General features: G+C 35.7%; 1 protein-coding gene across 1 annotated transcript in view; it reads right to left on the bottom strand.

The window, feature by feature from the left end:
* The window catches only part of ERGIC2 (ERGIC and golgi 2), a 40,101-nt gene extending 19,581 nt beyond the window's left edge, over window positions 1-20,520 (bottom strand). The window contains exons 1-5 of the mRNA XM_024575463.3: window positions 20,362-20,520; window positions 10,887-11,026; window positions 9,279-9,387; window positions 7,355-7,401; window positions 6,046-6,116 (exon numbers count right to left, since the gene is read on the bottom strand). Of these exons, the coding sequence (XP_024431231.2) occupies window positions 6,046-6,116; window positions 7,355-7,401; window positions 9,279-9,387; window positions 10,887-10,992 (333 nt within the window). The 5' untranslated portion in view covers window positions 10,993-11,026; window positions 20,362-20,520. The remainder of the gene's footprint in view (window positions 1-6,045; window positions 6,117-7,354; window positions 7,402-9,278; window positions 9,388-10,886; window positions 11,027-20,361) is intronic.
* Window positions 20,521-21,292: the final 772 nt, after the last annotated feature.

The raw sequence follows: 21,292 nt of genomic DNA, 5'->3' as shown, positions 1-21,292 counted from the left end.
TCTCATCATAACCAAATTTTCACAATGTTCAAAGAAATATAAAAATTAGGACACAATCTATGTCATCATTTTAAATCATTATCCACACGCTGGAAATTTTCAAGAACTTATACAAGACACAATACAAGGGAAACTAAATCGAGAAGAGAGCCCAATGCAAAATTTATTTCATGGAACAGAAAAGTACATGTAGGCAGCAAGTAAAATCTCTAAGGCAGAGGAACAGAGGAAAAAACAGTGATAAAAGATAAAAAGACACTTCAGAAATAGGCAGTCTTCATCCTCAGAACACTTTTAGTTCAATCCTGTGTCAGAGGCCACATGGGGAAGGAATAGCACAGTGGTGTTATTTCCTAGCTTATATGTGGCCTGGACAGTATTTTAAACTAAGCAAAAATACTGCCATTGCTGGCTGATAATGAGGACAGTTACATTAGTTGAAGAAAGAAGTCACTCTTGCTAAATTTAGCCTGTTAATGCAAACACAGAAAAAGAAATTTGGGATTCCCTGAACCACTCTGCCATCCCAGACACATTTGTGACTTCCTCTTTTCCTTTCAAAACCATCTGAGGATCTAATTTAACAAAGAGTCACAGTATATATAACCTCCTTTCATCTAGATATGGAAAAAAAGAGAGCAAGTATAACAACTGACATAACACTATGTCAACTCTCAATTACTTAATAGGTCACTTACTTCTCTATTCTAAAGATGAACAAGTAAATCAGTTACTGAAGGGACATATTAAGAGTTATTAATTTGAAAGAAGTGGTCAATATGAAGTACTAGAGCTAATTTCCTCTCTGATACCATTTCTAAACATAAGAAGAAAAATGTTAGTTTTTCTAATTATTTCTCAAATATACTGGCATCACAAAGACAGGGAAAAAATGGAGCGATCCACAATATATTAGAAGTGGAAAATATAATCACTGAATTTTAAAACATAGCTCTTCCTGGTATAGCTCAGTGGACTGAGCATTGGCCTGCAGCTATATACCAAGAAATTTGAAAACCCGGGTAAAATGGACAAATTTCTAGAAAAATATAATGTTCCAAAACTGAACCAAGAAGAAGCAGAAAGCCTGAACAAACCAATAACAGCTAGTGAAATTGAGACAGTAATTAAAAGCTCCTGGCACACAAAAGCCCTGGACTGGACAGTTTCACAGGAGAATTTTACACAACATTTAAGGAACAGTTAACCCCTACACTTGTCAGACTATTCCAAAAAATCCAAGAAGAAGGAAGACTGCCAAACTCTCTTTATGAGGCCAGCATCATCCTAATCTCCAAACCAGATAAAGACACAGCAAGGAAAGAAAACTACAGGCCAAAAATCCTCAACAGAATATTGGCAAACCATATCCAGCAATACATCAAAAAGATCATACACCATGATCAAGAGGAATTCATCCCAGGGATGCAAGGATGGTACAATATTTGCAAATCAATAAATGTAATGCATCACATAAACAAAAGGAAACACAAAAATCACATGATCATATCAGTAGATGCAGAAAAAGCATTTGATAATGTACAGCACCCATTTATGGTAAAAATATTCAGCAAAGTGGGAGTAGAGGGAGCATACCTCAACATAAGAAAGGCCATATTTGAGAAACCTAGAGCTAACATGATATTCAATGGGCAAAAACTAAAAGCTTTCCCACTAAGATCAGGAACAAGAAAAGGATGTCTGCTTTCACCACTTCATTTCAACATAGTATCAGAAGTCCTAGCCACAGTAATCAGAGAAGAAAAAGAAATACAAGGCATTTAAATTGGAAAGAAGGAGGTAAAACTGTGATTGTTTCCAGATGACATGACAGTATATATAGAAAACCCTATAGACTCCATCAAAAATCTACTCTACCTAATAAGTGAATTTGGCAAAACACCAGGTTACAAACTCAATAATCAGAAATTGAAGGCATTTTTGTACACCAACAACAAAGTATCAGAAACAGAAGTCAAGGGAAAAAAATCCCATTTGCTACAGCAACAAGAAAAATAAAGCACCTAGGAATAAACCTAACGAGGGAGGTAAAAGACCTATACTCAGAAAACTACAAAACACTGAAGAAATTAAGGAAGATACAAATAAATACAATACCATGTTCATGGATTAGAAGAATTAACATCATCGAAGTCCCCACTACCCAAAGCAATTTACAGATTCAATGCAATCCCTACTAAAATACCAATGACATATTTCACAGATATAGAACAAATATTTCAAAAATTTATATGGAACCATAAATGCGCTCAAATAGCCACAGCAATTTTGAGAAAGAAGAGCAAAGTAGGAGGGATCACAATACCTGACATCAAACTATACTACAAGGCCACAGTAATCAAAAGACACACAGATCAATGGAACAGAAGAGAGAGCCCAGAAATAAACCCATGTCTCTTTGGTCAATTAACATTAAACAAAGAGGGCAGAAGCATAAAATGGAATAAAAATAGCCTCTTCAACAAATGGTGTTGGGAGAACTGGACAGCTTACATGCAAAATGATGAAACTTGACTACCAACTTACACCATACACAAAAATAAATTCAAGATGGATAAAAGACTTAAATATAAGCCACAACACCATAAAAGTCCTAGAGGAGAACATAGGCAGGAATATCTCAGATATTCCATGCAGCAGTATTTTCACTGATACATCCCCTAGAGCAAGGGACATAAAGGAAAGAATAAATAAATGGAACTTCATCTAAATAAGAAGCTTCTGCATGGCTAAAGAAAATAGCATTAAAATGAAAAGGGAACCAACTGCATGGGGAAATATGTTTGCTAATGATACCTCTGACAGGGGTTTGATCTCCAAAATATATGAAGACTCACACAATTCTGCTCCAGGAAGATAAATAATCAAATTAAAAAATGGCAAAGGACCTGAACAGACATTTCTCCAAGGACATACAGAGGGCCCAGAGATATATGAAAGGATGCTCAGCATGACGAGCCATCAGAGAGATGCAAGTTAAAACCACAATGAGATACCACTCCACAAGGTCAGAATGGCTAACATAAACAAATCGACAAACAACAAATGCTGGAGAGGTTGTGGAGAAAAGGGAACCCTAGTATACTGTTGGTGGGAATGAAGACTGGTGCAGTCACTATGGAAAACAGTATGGAATTTCCTCAAAAAACTAAAAATGGAATTGTCTTTTGACCCAGCAATTCCACTGCTTGGAGTATACCTTAAGAATCCAATTCAAAAGAACCCATGCACCCTAATGTTCACAGCAGCACAATTTACAAAAGCCAAGTGCCGGAAGCAACCGAAGTGCCTATCAGTAAATGAGCTGATCAAAAAACTATGGTACATTTACACAATGGAATACTACACAGCAGAAAGAAAGAAGGAGCTCCTACCCTTCAGGACAGCATGGATGGAACTGGAGAGTACTATGCTAAGTGAAGTAAGCCAGGCAGTGAAAGACAAATACCACATGATCCCACCTATAAGTGGAACCTAATCAACAAAACAAACAAGCAAGCAAAATATAACCAGAAACACTGAAATAAAGAACAAAGATAGTAACAAGAGGGGCAGGGGCAAAGGGATAATGGGGGAAAGAATGGGAAGGGTCGTCAAGGAACATGTATAAAGGACCATGGACAAAGCCAAAGCTGGGTAGTATTGAGGGTGGGCTGTGGGGGTAGGTGGGGAAGGGGAGACCAGTGGAGGCAAAATGGAGACAGGTATGCTTTTACAAAAATAAAAACAAAATTTTTAAAAAAAGAAAGAAAGAAAAGAAAGGTCTCCTATTCAGTTCCCAGTCAGGACACATGCCTATGTTGCGGGCCAGGGTCTCCAGTCAGAGGCATGTGAGAGGCAGCCAATCTATGTTTCTCTTGCACATGATGTTTCTGTCTTTCTCTTTTTCCCTTCCTCCCCTCTCTCTAAAAATAAATAAAGAAGTAGAAAGAGAGGAAGGAAGGAAGAAAGGAAGGAAGGGAGGGAGGGAGGGAGGGAGGGAGGGAGGGAGGGAGGAAAAGAAAGCAAGTGAATGAACGAACTGAAAAGACGATTGGTCCTTCTGGATCAAAATAATCTTCAGAACTTAGAGGCAAAGTTCAAAATATGTATCTAATATAAGGAGTAATAAAAGATATTGAGAACCACTCCACAAAATTCAGTATCATATGATAATTTTTTAAAGCAGAGGTAAAAGCATTGCTTTCAATGTCATTAAGACAAACAGGCAAAAAAAAAAAAAAAAAAACCCACTTAAAAATTAAGATCACCAAGGACAAAAAAAATCCTTAAAGGGAATCCACACTTGGATGTACAGAATAAATATTTGGATTTCAAAAGTGAATGAAAAAAAGCATTCAAGTACATAAAGTTAATATATTACATATGAAGGAAAAAAAATAATTGGGCCAGAAGACAAGGAATGTCTTTAAAATTTTGAGTGCAAAACATCAAAAAGCAAGAATCAACTTTATCCTCAACCAAGCTTACATGTATGAATAGCAGAATGGCACAGGCAGTCATCCTAAAGTCCATAGACATAAATCACACACTCCTACTGATAAATAAAGTCCTAAAAAGTTCCTCCAACAAAGTAATAAACAAAAATCAAGAAACTAAGAATAACAGAAAGAATAACAACACACAGAGGTAAAACTGATTAATCATTATTATAATAATATAAAATGTAATGCAAATTTTGAAGTATCTAATAATAATCTTCCAGATCTACATTTTCAGACAAGTGTAATATGTTACAACATGGTGCCTAAATTTGTAAGATATCTAACTTCATAAAAAATTACTGTGATATCAATTTAAGTGGGAATAAAGAAGAATGACAGTAGGAAAGTTACTAAAATTTTTCTTTAGAAATTTCTATTTAAAAAGTATATACCAAAAGAAATAAATATATTTGTTGTTGTAAGCTAAAAATAGTTTTGTAATCAAAATGGACCTAAGGGTTCCTTTTTTTGCTCCTCAGATTCAGTTACTTCTAATTCTCCTCTATCTCCTATCACCTTTAGTCTTCACTTTGCAATTTTGCTTAAAAAAGCATTCATGGGGTAATGGTATACAAAGAACTCAGGAATGCATGGTAAACGTAAGTACCATAATGCCAGCAGAGCAGCCAGCAACTCAAGGCAAAACTGCTACTTTAGGGCTATCTCTGGTCATGACTTGTTATCAGCCTTTGTAATATGATACCCGCCCCAGTAATGTCATGGTGATTTCTTTTTCTTTTTTAAAGATTTTATTTACCTATTTTTAGAGAAAGGGGGAGGGAGAGAGAAAGAGAGGGAGAGAAACACTGGTGGGAGAGAGAAACATGGATACCTCACCTCTTGCACAAGCCCCACTAACCCGTAACCTAGGCACGTGCCCCACCCACCTGAATCCAACCAGCGAACCCTTGCTCCCTAGGAGGACAGCCAATCAACTGAACCACTCCAGTCAAGGATGGTGGTGATTTCTGAGAAATCAATTATATTATATACAACTTGTTCCATAAAAACAATATGAGAATGTCAGCATCTCACTAGCTTTGGGAAATGGAGGTGTGAAAAAGAAAGAAATAATGCATATGAAATTTCTCCTCTTACAAGCTGCTCTGTTCTTGATTATGTTAAGAGAAATACAAACAGGACATAGAATTCCCAAATCATTAGAGGAAAAGTATAGTTCATCACTATAGCAACTCTAAAAAAAGAGTAAAGGAAAATATTTAGAAAACTATTAGAAAGGAAAAGTATTAGAAAGAAAACTATTAGAAAACATTAACAAAAATGTAAAATAAGAATAAGGTTATAAAACAGACATTAAAGGCTTATTCAGAATGCTAACCATGTTAACAATGATTATCTCAAGTTTTGGTATTACATATGACCCCCCCACCTAAATTTTTACAAATACGGATTACTTTTGAATTAAGAAAATATATTTTAAAAACTGGCTGAGACAAAACCAAAGAAAATATAAAAACTGTTTTCAAGGGAACAATTTCTCAAAGCATATTATTCTTAAAAATACGTAAATCAAACTTACTGGTTCATAAACTAGACCATTTGCCGATGCAACCATTGTTTCTGCTAAATCCAATACATCTGCTCCAACATCTGCATAAAAAAAATTAGAAGTTTTACATTCTATGTTAAGAGCCCAACTGTATCTGATATAAACTAACAAATTAATAGAAAACTCACTTTTCTATATTGCTTACGTAAGTTAAAATAGTAGCATTATATAGATTTAGTTGAAATTATTCCAAAAATTAATATTTTTTCTACTTCTTGCTCAGTAAAAAGGTAATTCAGAATGTCACAGTAAAAAGTATAAAGTTTACTAAAGAGCTTTGCAAAAATTGTTAAGAACCTAATCACAAGTACTAAATGGCTATGACAAAAAATATTAATTATAAGAATTATTTTTAGAGACTAAAAGAAATCTTATAGCAAAGCTACTGGTGACTTTTTAAGTATCAATAGAAAACGTTTATTTGTAAAGGCTAGAATTCTAATGGTATTCAAACATCTAAAACAAGGTCAATATGATGTATTCACTATTAACACCAGCTCATAATTTAGATACAAAGTATTTCTCTTAAAATCACTAACATAAGGAAAAAACAAGTGGGAAAGGCAAAGAGATTTAAGGCTGTTGTGACAAAATTTCCCAGAAACTAATTTCCTTAATTGTATAATACTATTTCATGCTTTAAAAAACTTTGTCTGAACTACTGAATTCTTGGTCTCTACTTTTCAAGTAATTTAAAGATAATTTTCACATAAAAATATCATCATTTTTTGAGAGCACTGCTGATTCAACCATCACCTGGAATATAATATATTTACATTTTTTTACCTTTTACATTTTTTACATTCTTACATTTTTACTTCTACCAATACAATCAAGTGAAGCCAATGAAGAAAACAGAGAAGGGATCACTATTAACTTAAAACACTTGGGTCCATATTTTAATATGAAAGAGTAAAAGTAAAGGGTGATAAACTGAAAGAGTGAAATAGGATATTCTTGAGAAACATGGGTGTAAAAACTGGTAGTCCAAACAAGAAAGAAGGACATACACCTACACTAAAACTTTTATTCACGAAAATTTCCTTCTGTTTCTTTTATTTTAATTATACTAATGTGAAAGTTAAGTGTCTTCTCTTCCTAAAGAAGAAATTTAAAGAATATAAATTGGGGGAAGAACTTGCATTATTAAATAACATTGCAATAGCATTTTAAGATATGGTAAAGGAAAAACAGAGTTAAAACAACCAGTGGTTTTATTTTTTACTAGCAAGTGTTTGAACCATAGCTATATGTGGACTCAAGTTAAAGGTATACTCACACTGACACTTCATGGCAACAGTAATATCTATGTTGATTCTCAATTTGCTAAAAGACAAAAAGGAAACTTTAATACCCAACAAGTAATGAAAAAACATGAGAAATATAAGTCAATTCTATTACAAACTTGGATTTCAAGAATATGTCAATTAGAACTTGGAAAGCATTTCTTATGGCCAAAACAAAAGTACTTTGAAAGTAAAAATTCTATTTTGCAATCATTTCAAAAGCCTTTCTGATTTCACAGGTTTTTAATACTGTTATCATGTAATTTAATTTTATTAAATTAAATAAGTCTAAGAAACTCAGAAAAATAAATCTTAACCTTTATTTACATAAATTTTATTTAAAATAGTCCTTTAAAACTTTCAAAATCAAGAGTTAGGAACTGCAAGCCTTTCTCCTCTATCAAATAAATACTATACATCAAGCATTCTATTATCTTCTTTATTTTTTATCATGGACCTATAAAGTGGTAGCTTCACAGTTTTGTAGATAAAACAATGGTGTGTTCAGGGCAGTACAAATGCCTGGCTTAAGATCACATAATCACTGAATTGGCATTACTGGAAACTTGGTCTGGGTGACTCAATAAATGCAACCAAACTGCTGGGAAAAAACTCTGATGCTTAAAGTTTTGCATGGCCTTTCTCAAATGCTTTATTAAATAAATGATGAATTCAAATTAAAGTGATTTTTAAATATTAGAATTAATTAAGCATCATAAATAACAGAATGAATATAATCAGTATCAGTCTTGTCCTGTGCTGCCTATCAAAACTTCTTCATTCTTAAGAATTTGCATCAGGTTTCAAAAGAAGTATTTAGAGCTTGAAAATACTTTTCAACAGATTTTTAGGGCTTCATAGAGTCTTAAAGTTGTCTAGAGTTCTAACTGTGCTCCAAATAACCCTGGGGTTTAGGCCCAGGAGATGCTGTAGGAACCAGAAGAGAAGACCAAGTAGACAGGCTTCTGGGTATCCCCACTAGGCTTATTTGGTGAACTATGTTTAAGACTACATTTGGGGGGGGGGGGGAGGGCTTAATTGGTGCTAAAAACAAATAAAATAAGAAAAATAACATAGCATTTGAAAACCCATGTTATCAAGAATACTACTCATTTTAAGGATGAAGATACTGAGGCCCAAAACAAGTCAGCTGTGTGACCTACCCAAGGTTACACAGCAATTTACAAATGTTTACTGACTCCTCACTAGTGTCACGAGGAGGGTACTATAATTATTACCCCCATTTAAAAGAAAAAGAAACTGAAACACATGCAGATACAGATTTGGTAAGCTTCCCTAAAAAGTCACATACCTAATAAATGGCACAGCTATGATTAGAATTGAGAAGTAAATGTCCCTCCCATCTAATACAATCTTAATATTATAAACCTGTTACCTTCAATTAAAATATCCCCAAAATACACATAAAATAAAGTATATTTATCTCCTTATTAAGGTACTATATTTTCAAAGTTTTAAGTGATGTTGTTTACACTAAAATTTATTTTAGATGTAATTTATAAAAATTGTTATAGCATATACAATGTATCTTTAAACAGTTTATTTTCCAGCTTATGCAATCAGTAATCTATTTCAAAATCTAAAAAGTAAACAGTTTAAAACATTAAACAATTCCTATCAGTTCAACATCTTAAAAAAAACATGTTCTCCTAACCATTTTACACAGTGCATATTATATTAGAGAACCTCCCTTTTAGAATTTAACCAGTATTCAAATGATTCTAAAATGTTTCACCTAATGCATGCAAAACTGAGAATTTATGAGAATTATTTCTTCAGAACTAAAACAAACCAAGTATGAAAAAAAAAATTATTTTTAGATAAATAGATACTAAAGAGGCATATTATCTTTAAAACAATTTGAATCTTAAGGTATTTCAAAAAGAAAAAAGTTACCTAGAAAAATCTTTGTCTACTTCATATTCATATTTCATCCATGTATCTTGATATACTGAGAATTCCATTATGGTTAATAAAGCCATAGTGGTAAATGCTATTAGAGAAACTGAGAAATCAAACAAAAAAGAAAAACAATTAAAACATTTTTTTGTAAGTAAATACTGGGAAACTACTTTTAGTGAGGTTCAATGTATCAAAGAATGCCTTAACGGCTGCCGTGAGAATGAATAGTATAAAAAGGTTTTCTTAAAATGTCCATGATAGATTTTTTTTCCTAAAACAGCTCAGAAAATAAGATTTAACGATCAGTGAACATACAAATAAACAAAACATGTGTACTACGGAGAAAGCATTTTACTTCTTCAGTATTTCAAGACACAAAACTTATGCTTTCTTACACAGAGCAGCGTCACAGACATAGTAAATAATCAAAGGAAGCCTACATTATACAGCACAAATTTGAAAATGGTCCCCTCATAATTAAAAATGCATCTATGCCTGCAGCCCAATTTAAAAAATTAGCTTAATTTTTTAGATCTTGAGAAGCCACAATAATCTGTATGCCAGAAATTCATATAACATACATCTCCAAATCTCTAATAAAACTCTCATCTACTTTGGAATCTCCTAAACATATCATTTCATTCATAAAAGCAGCTCAAAGACACGACAAAAAGGGAAGAACTATCATATACTTGACAAAACAAACTTAAAATGGATTGTGCAAAAAGAACTTGAACTAATTTTGTTAACAAAAATTAATCACGAGATTAGAAATAGTAAGCACCTTAGTACACATTTACCAAATGAAATGTCAACCTTACGTGAAATATTATTTTATCAGTTCTTCTCAGAGAAAGAAATAATAGGAAATACTGTTATAGGTTCCATATTTTGCTTATATATTCCATTTTTTGTTTATTTTACTTAATAAATACTTCTACCTGTACCAGGTACTGTTCTAAGCATTTTATAAATATCAGCTTATTTAATCATTACAGCAACTCTACTTACTATGTAAATACTGACATTGTCCCCATTTCATAGAAGAAACTAAGGCAGAGACATTAACTTCTTCAAGGTCATGTAGTTAGGGAGGGCAAGAGATAGGATTTAAATCAAGACAGTCTGGTTTCACATGCTAAGCTCTTAAATGTTACCCCATGTTGCCTCTCTCCAGGAAGGTGAAATGTAAGAACTTTTATTGTAATGTCTATCTAAATTGATTTGTTCTTAACCAAAATAGCACTGAGACAGTTCAACATCATTAAATAACTTATTCCAAGTTAAATTATATTTATATATAATAATCTTGTTCATATAATCATACATAACTCACCAGAGCCAAAACAGTAAAACTGAATTAATGTTTCAATATAACACTGCTACATGGCACAGACTTCACTCAGTTAGATGCCAAAGAGATTACACACACATACACACACAATCAAATTCGGGCAAAACAGCATTACATGAGGACAGAGCAGTTAAAAAGTTACTACATTGATGAGTTTTTCCTCATAGCTGCATTTCTGTATGTTATTGCTTGGATCACTCAGAAGTTGCATTTAGTGAAGGTGTTTTAATTTGAATTGATACTCTCACCTGTACCCCCACTGGCTGAAGTCTCTACATAGCTCTCAGGAACCTTTGGAAAGGCATCCAACTCTTTCACCAAACTTAAGGTTTTTTTCCGATTCAGTCGCCTCATCTTCAGAAAAACCTTCTTCTTTCATATAGTCATGCTAAGGAATAAACAATGAACAAATGTATCCTCTAAAAAGATATAAAGGTTTACTTTATTTTTAGATAACTGACAAATGTCCTTGGAAGAACTTAATATTCTCATTCCTCCTTGAGAAAGAAAGCATAACACTCATTCACACCTCTCCTTTCTCCCTCTCGCCATGACAAAAAATGCTAATGAAGGCAACTTCCAGACAGAAACACATTAAATAAGAGAAAGAAGAGACAATGAAAGAAAGCCACATTCATAATATTTAAATATACCAAATCCAAATAAATGTTTTTCTCCATATACATATATATGGCCCTGCCTGGTGTGTCTCAGTGGATTGAATGCTGGCCTGTGAACCAAAGGGTCACCAGTTCAATTCCCAGTCAAGGCACATGCCTGGGTTGTGGGCCAGGTCCCCGGTAGGGAACATGTGAGAGGCAACCACACACTGATGTTTCTCTCCCTCTCTTTCTCCTTCCCTCCTCCTCTTTCTAAAAATAAATAAAATCTTTAAAAATAAATAAATTTACATATATAAATAATACATCCCACTAATAAATAGACATGCTCATATATTGCTAATGAAAATATAACTCTTCATCATTCCTCTTTTCACTAAATTCCTTTTTTAGGAATGTATCTTAAGTCAATAATCTGGGTTATGCACAGAAATTGGATCCTACAGATATTTCTCATATTGATATATTTAACTATATTGAAGACAGAAACAAATCCATGGTATCCAATATACAAGTTATGATTAAGAGCTCTAATTCTATGCAAACACTAAAAACTTATAGAAGATAAAATTTAATAAGAAAATACTCATAATACCTTAAGAAAAGAACAGTAGGCTGTATGGGTTCAGTTTTATGAAAGACAGGAGAAAAGATATTCAAGAAACAAAATTAAGATCTATACACAAAAATTTTAAAAGTAGATCATGGAAGGATTTTAATGTTCTTTACAAAATGCTGGACTTACTACATTATCTATTTTTACAATAAAAATATTTAAAAATTGACTGCTACTCTTTTTGACTATACCAACTACATCTAAGGTATGTTACAAGACCATAAAAATGACTGAATTCTCAAATATTTATATAATTTTTATGACCGATTTATAGAATACTGTGATACTATAAATCATTACCAGAAATCAGAGTTTATTAATAACATCTTAATAAACTCAAACTAACTGAAGAATAAATCAAATGGTTGCAGGCGCCACTAAAAGGAAAAGAATGTCTCTCAAAAAAAAAAAAAAAAAAGCAGAAAGATTTGTGTAAAATCCCGTGGGTAGGGTTAATATGGAAGAATAGGCCATGGAAGGGCATTCATAGAGAAAAAGGAGAGTGAGAGAAGTAAAAAGTGGCAGCGATCACAAACACTGTTCAGAACAGAATAGGCCCTCATCAGGGGCACTACTACACAGTCCATGAAGGAGCTACTGCCCTTAAATGAAGCTGATGCATTTATAGATTGATTTCATGTGCCATTAAAAACATTCAACTAACTTCCCTTGATGATTCCATGCTCACAAAGTGGACTTTGGATTATAATTTTGCTTCTCATGTATATGATTTTCCTAAGAAAAAAGAACATGTAGACGAAACAAATGACATTTTCTAAGCTCCAGGAAAGTTATAAAACTGGTATTCTCATTTGTAAATTAAGCTTCTTGGTGTTTGTTAGGTATAAACCACAATCCTGTTTCCTAAAATTGTTCAACTGAGGGAACAATCAAATTTATTTTCTGTATCTGCTTAGTAGTAAGTGCACCAAGACTGATCTGCCTTCAATCTTCCATTCCTATTCATGCTTTCCTACTGGAGTTACATATTAAATATATTCAATCTTCTTATCTTCACAACAAAACTTTCCACTGCAGTTCAAGTCCAACTCCAACTACTGATCTCTGGCTGCATACCTATCCACACATACAAACTTAAAACGATGAGCTGTCCCCGTCATCCACTGTGATCACTTCTTCAGCACAGGCTCACCCCTTAACTAAATTTCTCTCAGTGAGGTCACTAACAACTCCTTTAGTAGTAAATCCAAAGCACCTGTTTAGTCTTTACCTAATTTTGCCCATCAGAAAATACACTGTCCATCATTGTTTTTCTTCTTGAAACAGTCTCTACCTTGGCATAAGCGATAGTCTCCTGCTGATTTTCATTCTACCTCGAAGATCTTCTTTGGCTTACTTTGTGGATTCTCTTTCCTCCCAATTCTTCAGTAAGCCTTCCTCCCAACCTCCAGAGTTTCCCCAACTGATCTCCCCTCCCTTCAATTTCCATCTACATGTTGATTCCTCCCACATCTTTATTCCCAGTCCAAAGCTCTCTGCAGACATGTATTATCTTTCTGCCTCTATCACATTTTCATGGGAGCATTCCAAAGACAATTCACACTCAACAAGTCCAAAACTGAATACTTCACCTTACCAAACCTGTTTTTCCTGTGTCCCTCTTAGTAAACGATGATACCATGTACCCCAAAACACAAGCCCCAAAACACAAGCCAGAAACATGGCTACATTCTTAAACTAAAGTTCTTCCTAAATTTCTCTCAAACCTGTGTTTTCTTTTCCGAGCTCACTGAGAAGTTCCTTACTAGGATCCTGGTCCCAACTGCCAATCCAGCACTTCAGTGCTGCAACAACCTTTACTTTTCAATTCACTTTCCACACTATTACCAATAATCTTTTTAATACATTAAAGTGATCATACAAATTTTCTTTTAAAATCTTTAAATAGGTTCATTCCCATTACATTTGAAGAGTCTGGACTCTATCCTAACAAAGTTTACAAAGTCCTCAAAAACCAGGTCCTGCTTACCTCTCTTTAAACCTAATATCTCAAAGTCTAAATTCTATCCAAACTAAGTCACTTTCTAGTCCTTCAACATGTTGTTCTCCCTGCCAGAACTACCCTTTCTCCTGCTCTCCCCACCTCTACATTTGGCTAACTCCTACTTACTTAAGTCTCAGGCTGGACATCTCTCTCTTGGTGGGGCAGGAGAGGAGGGGATTCCTTTTCTATGCCCTCAAATATACCCACAAATATGTGTTCCTAGAATACTGTTTCTAACTGCTTGTTTAATTGTCTATTTTCTCAGGAACCACACCTAACTTGATCTTTGTATCTCCAGTGCCTAGCACAGCAGGTATCTGATAAACACTTGTGGAAGAAAAAAAAAGAAGGTGGGAAATTTCCCCAGAAACACCCATGGTTGCAGAGCTTTCCAATCAAAACAAACTGTCATTCTTAGATAAATAAATATATAAAAGTGTAAGATCCACAAAGATGAGTTTTCTGTTTTGTTCACTACTATCCTGAGCACCTAGAACAGCCGTTCGCACATAGCAGGTAGCATTGTTGAGCAAATGAATAAAACTGAATTTTACTTACTACATTTTCTATATTTTACAAGGTTTATAAATGCTTACTTTAAATTATGTAGAAGTATTAAGATATATAAAAGTTAGTTTTAAAAGCCTCTAACAATATAGCCTATTCAGCATCCCTCCCTTAAAAGTCTAGCTACTGCCCTGACTGGGTAGCTTAGTGGGTTAGAGCGTCATCCTGATACACCAAGGTTGTGGGTTCCATCTCTGGTCAGGGCATACACAAGAAGCAACCACTGGATACAGGATGGGTGGAGCAATGTGTGGATGTTTCTCTCTCTCTCTCTCTCCATTCCCTCCTCCCCCTTCTTCCCTCTCTCTGGAATCAGTTAAAAAAAAAAAAAGTCTAGCTAGTTGATCTATCCCACTTGGCTGCTTCTCAGTCTCTAGCCTCTTCCATTTCTACTTCCCCTGATTACTATTCTAGAACAGAGTACCCTGTCACTCTACTGCTACCCATGTCCCATTCCTGTTAGTTCAGCACTAACCTACATCCAAGAAACTCACTGCATCTCCAACACTTGCCACTCTATTCCACAGAGCCACTGTTCTGATATGAACAAGTTATCCAACACAAGTTTGCCTAAAAACAGTCCTCCTACCTGCTCTCAATATGAAAACATGACGTACAACTGGTGGTTATTCCCTTTAAATCATTACTTTATTTCTGAGACTCAAAGGGTAAAAAAAGTAGCATGTTTTATCATGATTTCTCAACCACTTCTTCCCTTTTCAAGTCTATCTTCTAATAAACACATATACTACATAGAATTATAGCCTAACTTTCATATTATGTGCTAAGTATTATTTGAAGCACTTTATATATTAATTCATTTAATCCTCTAAATGACTATAAATTAGATACTGTTTTTATCTCATTTATAGATAAGGATACTGAGGCACAGAAAAGTCCAGTCATTTTTGCAAAGCCACTTAACAGGTGATAGAACCTGCATTTGATCTCAAGCAACCTGGCTCCAGAGTCCATGTTCCAAAGCATAGCATACACTCTCACTTTAGCATTCATTATCATCATTTTCTCCACCTGAATATACTGATCATTTCCCGGAAAGAAAAAGGTGACAGGAGACTTGACTTGGGGTGGTGAACACATAATACAATTTACAGATGATGTATTATGGAATTGTACACCTGAAACCAACATAATTTTATTAGCCAATGTCACTGTGATAAATTCAAGCAAGTAAAAATTTAGAAATGCCTTAATGACTTCAGCACCTGGATCACTTAATTTGACTCTCTTCTTCCCCATTCCACCACCATCTTTTGGAACTCATGACCTGATGACCACACTCACCCTGTGGTATTCCTCTGCCATGTAAACGGAACAGGTATACTCCAGCGACCTGCCTCTTTTATGCAAAGCCTCACGCGCACACAACAAGTAAGGCGTGTTTTGCTCCCTCTTTATTTTTAAAACTGTTCCAAGTCTAAAATCCAAGACACTAACTTTCCTCTCTAAGCAGAACCAATTATCCTTCCAGCTCTGTACCAGGTTCACTAGGGCAGATCTGCTCTTCATGTTCCCTGTGGTCTCAGTCTCCTGAACGCCTCTGAGCTACCCAGTTCTGTTGCTCCCTTGCCCTCTCTATTTGTCTCTCCATCCAGCTTAGTCAGCCATTTAAAAAAAATGCAGAAGTCAAAATGTCTTTTTTTTTTTAAATGAAATGATAAAAGTAGATAACAGAGGTTTGGTTTTGTTTTTTGATGTCCTTCTTTAGTAAAGTTAAAAACAGCAGTTCTATGTCAGTCTTCAAGTCCAGAGTCTCTTCCTTTTTTTTTTTCTTTTATATGGGTTTAGTACTACTCCACAAAATCTAAAAGTTTAGGAGCTGTTGCACTAGATTCCTCTGCCCGCTGGTTGGTGCTGCTCTTCATACTTCGACAATCTCCAGGACCGCATCTGTTTTCTCCAATTTCTCTCCTAAACTGCATGTATGATAAAAAAAAGTAAAACAAAACAAAAAAACTCCAGGAAAAGACAGTTGCCCCTAGGACTATGCTTTGAGAAACTGCATAGGACATAAGAAACTACCTTTCATGCTGGTATACAGAGACACACACCATCAACACTCAATAGATGCAATGTCATACAGCCCATGTTTTATCCTTGAATCAATCTGGAAACAATGAGACTATCAGATGCTTTGCCAAAATTAAAATATAGAATTCATGACATTTCAGTCTATCTGCTCAATTAAGTTTTCTTACCTCTCCAAACAAAAATGGAAACACAATTTATCTCCAGCTACCTATGTTTTATGAGATAACCTCTATTTTTAAAATTTATTTGGCAATATGAGAAATATTTAGTTGGCTAATATATATGGACACGTTATAGGTTGAACTGTGTCCCTCAAAAAGATATACTGAGCCCTGACCAGTGTCATTCAGTTGGTTGGGTGTCATCCTGCAAACCGAAAGGTCACTGGTTTGATTCCCAGTCAGGGCACATACTTGGGTTGAGAGCTTTGTCCCCGGCTGGAGTGTGTACAACAGATTGATGTTTCTCTCTCACATTGATGTTTCTTTCCCTCCCCTTCCCTCTCACTAAAAATAAATAAATAATTTTTTTAAAAAAAGATACATTGAGCTCTGGCCAGTGTGGCTCGGTTGGGAGTGTCATCCGTAAACCAAAGGGTCACAGGTTTGGTTCCTGGTCAGGGCACATGCCCGGACTGTGGGTTCTCAGCTGGGGTGCATGTGAGAGGCAACCAATGTTTCACTCTCACATTGATGTCTCTCCCCCTCTCTCTGCTATTCCCCTCTCTCTAAAATCGATAAGCATGTACTCAGGTGAGGATTTTAAAAAAAAAGATATATTGAAGTCCTAACCCTGTGGATGGGCCTTATTTAGAAATATTTGGGTCTTCGAAGATATCATTAGTTAAGATGAAATTATACTGGGTTACAGTGGCCCAAAATCAAATGACAGGTGTCCTTATTAAGAAAGCCATGTGAAGTGAATGTACAGAGTAGCCGATAAAGAAAGAAGAAGCAAAAAGAAAAGAAAAAAAAAAAAAAGGCATGTGAAGACACACAGACCCAAGGAAGAATGTCACATGAAGACAGAGGCAGAGATTAGATGTACGTACAAGCCAAGGAGTGCCACAGACTGCCCAGATGCTAGAGAAGGCAAAGAACAATCCTTTTTCAGAGCTGTCAAGGAGAGGATCGCCCTGCTGACACCTTGACCTCAGTCTGCAAGCCTCCAGAACTGTAAGAGAATAAATTTCTATTTTTTCAGGTACCCAGTTTACAGTAATTTGTTAAGGTAGCCTTGTAAACTAATACAAGCCTTTAAAAAGAATGAGAAAGAAGACAAAAGTATTATCCAGGCTATTACTAAACTTTAGAAATGAAAAGCAAAACTATAACTATCTGTAATTTTATATTACTTAATATTACGATACAATAAAAATATTTCTATTAAAGACAGCTTAGTTTCAGTCTATCAACCTAGCTATCCAAAAGAAGTGCTTATTCTTTTTACTTTAAAACTTAAGTTAAATGTTATGTTTTCCAAATTATTTATCACCATATAATTCAAATAAATCTAATAACCTTCTAAGTGATTAAAAGGTTTACTTGGAAGCCAAGTAAGATAGTATAAAGATAAGTTTTGTGATCAGAAGAATTTGGGTAGTATGTAGGCATTTGTTATCTGTGTGGCAAATTTGGGAATACCCTCAACTTCTCAGAATCTTCTATTATCATTTTATATTAAAAGGAGGGAGAGGGATATAATGGTTTCCTCACAGTTTTTATTCAAGATTTTAAAAATAGTCATTTAATAAATGTCTGTTTCTAATTCTCAAAAGATATGCAAAGATTTGTAGGATACTTGAGTTATGTTAAAGTCTTTAAGGAAAATGGGAGAATATATGAGACTAGGTAATAACATGAAGAGACTGAGGATGATAAATCGATAGAATAAAAGTTAAGGGAAGGGACTGCAGAGTGATGACCACACAACACGTAGCAGCAAGTGCCCAGTAGCGATGTGAACCAAGGACAAAAAATGGCTTGACTATAGTAACTACTCAATAAAAGTGTATGAAATTGAAGTAAAAAAGGAGTGAAATATTAAATATTGTTTACAATACAATGAATGGCCCCGAAAGCAAGGAGAATGGGTGAACAATGCACTCAGAGAGCAAAGTGCGGATCTGGACTGGAATAAGACTACATGAAGCAGTGGGAAGGAGGCATTTTTACCTTAGAGAGGGTAACAGCTTCAGAAAGCAAGCAAATGGACGGTGGGGTTTAAAGACATATAACTAACCATATAAAATGAGTGTTCCATTAATTTGGAGGTCACAAAGAAATATTTTTTTAAAGTCTTCTTCAGTCTGTATTTTGACTAAGTACCAAGGCAACATTTTGTGAGTAACCTTAGAAGTTAGAAAACAAAAATTTAAAAATAACAAGAGCTAACACATGATGTATGTTTACTTTATGTCAGGCATTGTTCTAAGTGCTTTGCATCTTTTAACTCACTTAATCCTCACCAATCACCCCATGAGTTAGGCATTACTATTTCCATTTTGCACATAAGGAATCTAAGGCACACAGAGGTTAATTTGCCCTTCGTGACACTTAAGGGGCAGAATCAGAATACTGAAAACTGTTAACCAGGATCAGTAGCAGGAAGAGACTATCTGAAAGTAACTTCTATTGAAAATAAAATCACTATTTCTTCCAATTAAATCACTAACCCGCAAAGAAACTAATTGTTTTTCTAATTATTTTTTGTTGGTGTTGTTCCAGAGTAGGCCTAATTTCCTGATAGAGTTTTCCAGCTTGATATATTTTTATGATACGTACCCTCAGGCCGTTACAATACTCAGTTGTGTGGCAAACTTCATCCTCAAAAAGAAACTCATTCCCTCCCCTATCCCACCTCACCGTCAGAACCAGGGATTTCTTTTTCTCATGTTTTTCCTCTGGGAACTGGAACAATTGCATCAATTTAAATACATCAATAAACAAATTAAGTAAGCCAGTCTGTCCTGAATGCTTCTGTGAACAAGTCTCTGACTTCTTTCTTCCTTCATAATGCCTGTATACTAGAGTTCAACGTATCACTTCAAACAAATACATCTTGTTTTTTTAACGTATTTTAATAGCTTCTGAAAGCTAGTCTTGCAACATTTTAACAGATATTATGTAACTTTGCGTTGTCTCGAGGACACTAAATCCTAAATACAAATTACCTAAACGTGTTTTCTCAAATAACGTTCTTTCAACTCTACAGCCTTTACCCAAAGCTATTCTCTACTACGAGCTGACAAGTTACTTTCCAAGGGTTTCTTAATCCTCGAAGGTTTAAACAGTGACTCTCGGACCTGTCTCTCCGCAACATCCCACACTGCCCTGCCCCTTTCTCATCTGTCCAAGCAAGGTGCGAAACTCTCCTTCCAGGCGAGGCCAAGACCTCGGTCTTTCTTCAAAAGAGGAAGAAACTTGCTACCAAGAATTTGCTATCTGTCTGAAGGACGGTGGGGAGCCGGACACCCGGGAGGAGCGGTACACAACCCATATGGTCTTTACAACGCGGGACTCCCCTCGCCTGCGGACGCGAGGAGCCTCCGGGGTACGGGGCACTGTGAGAAGCAATGGATCAGGGTCAGCAGCTATCGAGGAAGCACCTAAACTCCTTCAAGCTGCAATATAGTTCAGAGAAACCGAGCCGGGGAGAGGGGAGCTCCCGGGCGTAGCGCTGCCCAGGGTCCTGCCAGTAACGCCCCCGGGGGAAGTGGAGCGGCTACCCGGTCCGGCCCGGAGAGCGATGAAGACAAGGAGCCAATTCCATGACAGGTTCTCAGCCCCCTTAACTTCCCTCACGCCCGGAACAGCCCTGGAACAACCGAGAGAAGAGCACCCGGCAGGGTTTCAGTATTTTACCTTGTGTTTCGGTCCCAGCCGACCGCCATGTTTCACAGAAGCCCGGGTCGCCGGGGCTCCCGTTCACCCGGAAATATCGCGAGAACAAAAGCGACTACGACCACTGAGACTATCAGAGGAAAGACAATGTAGAGTTCTCGCGATAGGCCCTTGGCTGACGTTGTGTATCGGGAATCAAGAGGCGTGGCCAAGATGAAAGGGGCGTCACTAAAGAGAGAACTGAGTTTGAAACTTATTTTAGGTGTAACCACGTGGCGGTAAGGAATCAGCTTCTTCAGGAAGAGATAGATTACCTTCTGACTAAGAAACCGCCACGGTTTCTTAGAGGCAGAAGTAATGTCTCTCTACTCCTCTTACTGTACTTCATTACGCATGAAAGACTGAGGCGTAGGATGTGTATCGGTCCTCTAACTGCACCACGTTCTCTGTCTTTGCCTCTGTATCACCCCCTGCCCTCGCTGAGAATATTTAAACTTACTTTTCAAGACATAGGCAGTGCTTCTAATTATTTGTTCAGTGCCTTTGTCTTCCAGATAGTATGCTCCTTAAGAAAGCGCTTTTGTCTTTCTCATCCTTATATTGTCAGTACGCACTATGCACTAAAATATTTCTTAAGAAAAATTAAAACTTCAATCATCTTTTCCTAACACTTCACAGTATGAGAGGTAATAGAGGGGACTTCGAGAAGAAGGGGAACTAGGTGAGAGAAGCATATCTGTTACCAGATTTTCCAATCAAACATTTAGATTTTAATTTTCTGATTGAACAAAAAAGTCTTACAAAGGCATAATGACAACTCATACAGTAAGCACTGTTTTTTTTCCACTAAGTACTATTTTAAATGCTTTACTTGACTGATTTCATTTAAAAGTGTAGGTAATACCATTATTTACCTGTTTCATAAATAAGAAAATTCAGTCAAATGGCAGTT

Source organism: Desmodus rotundus, chromosome 3 (genome assembly GCF_022682495.2).
Source record: "Desmodus rotundus isolate HL8 chromosome 3, HLdesRot8A.1, whole genome shotgun sequence".
Classification (NCBI taxonomy): Eukaryota; Metazoa; Chordata; class Mammalia; order Chiroptera; family Phyllostomidae; genus Desmodus; species Desmodus rotundus.
Note: the sequence above shows the minus strand (reverse complement) of the source record. Positions and strands in the feature narration are given on the sequence as shown.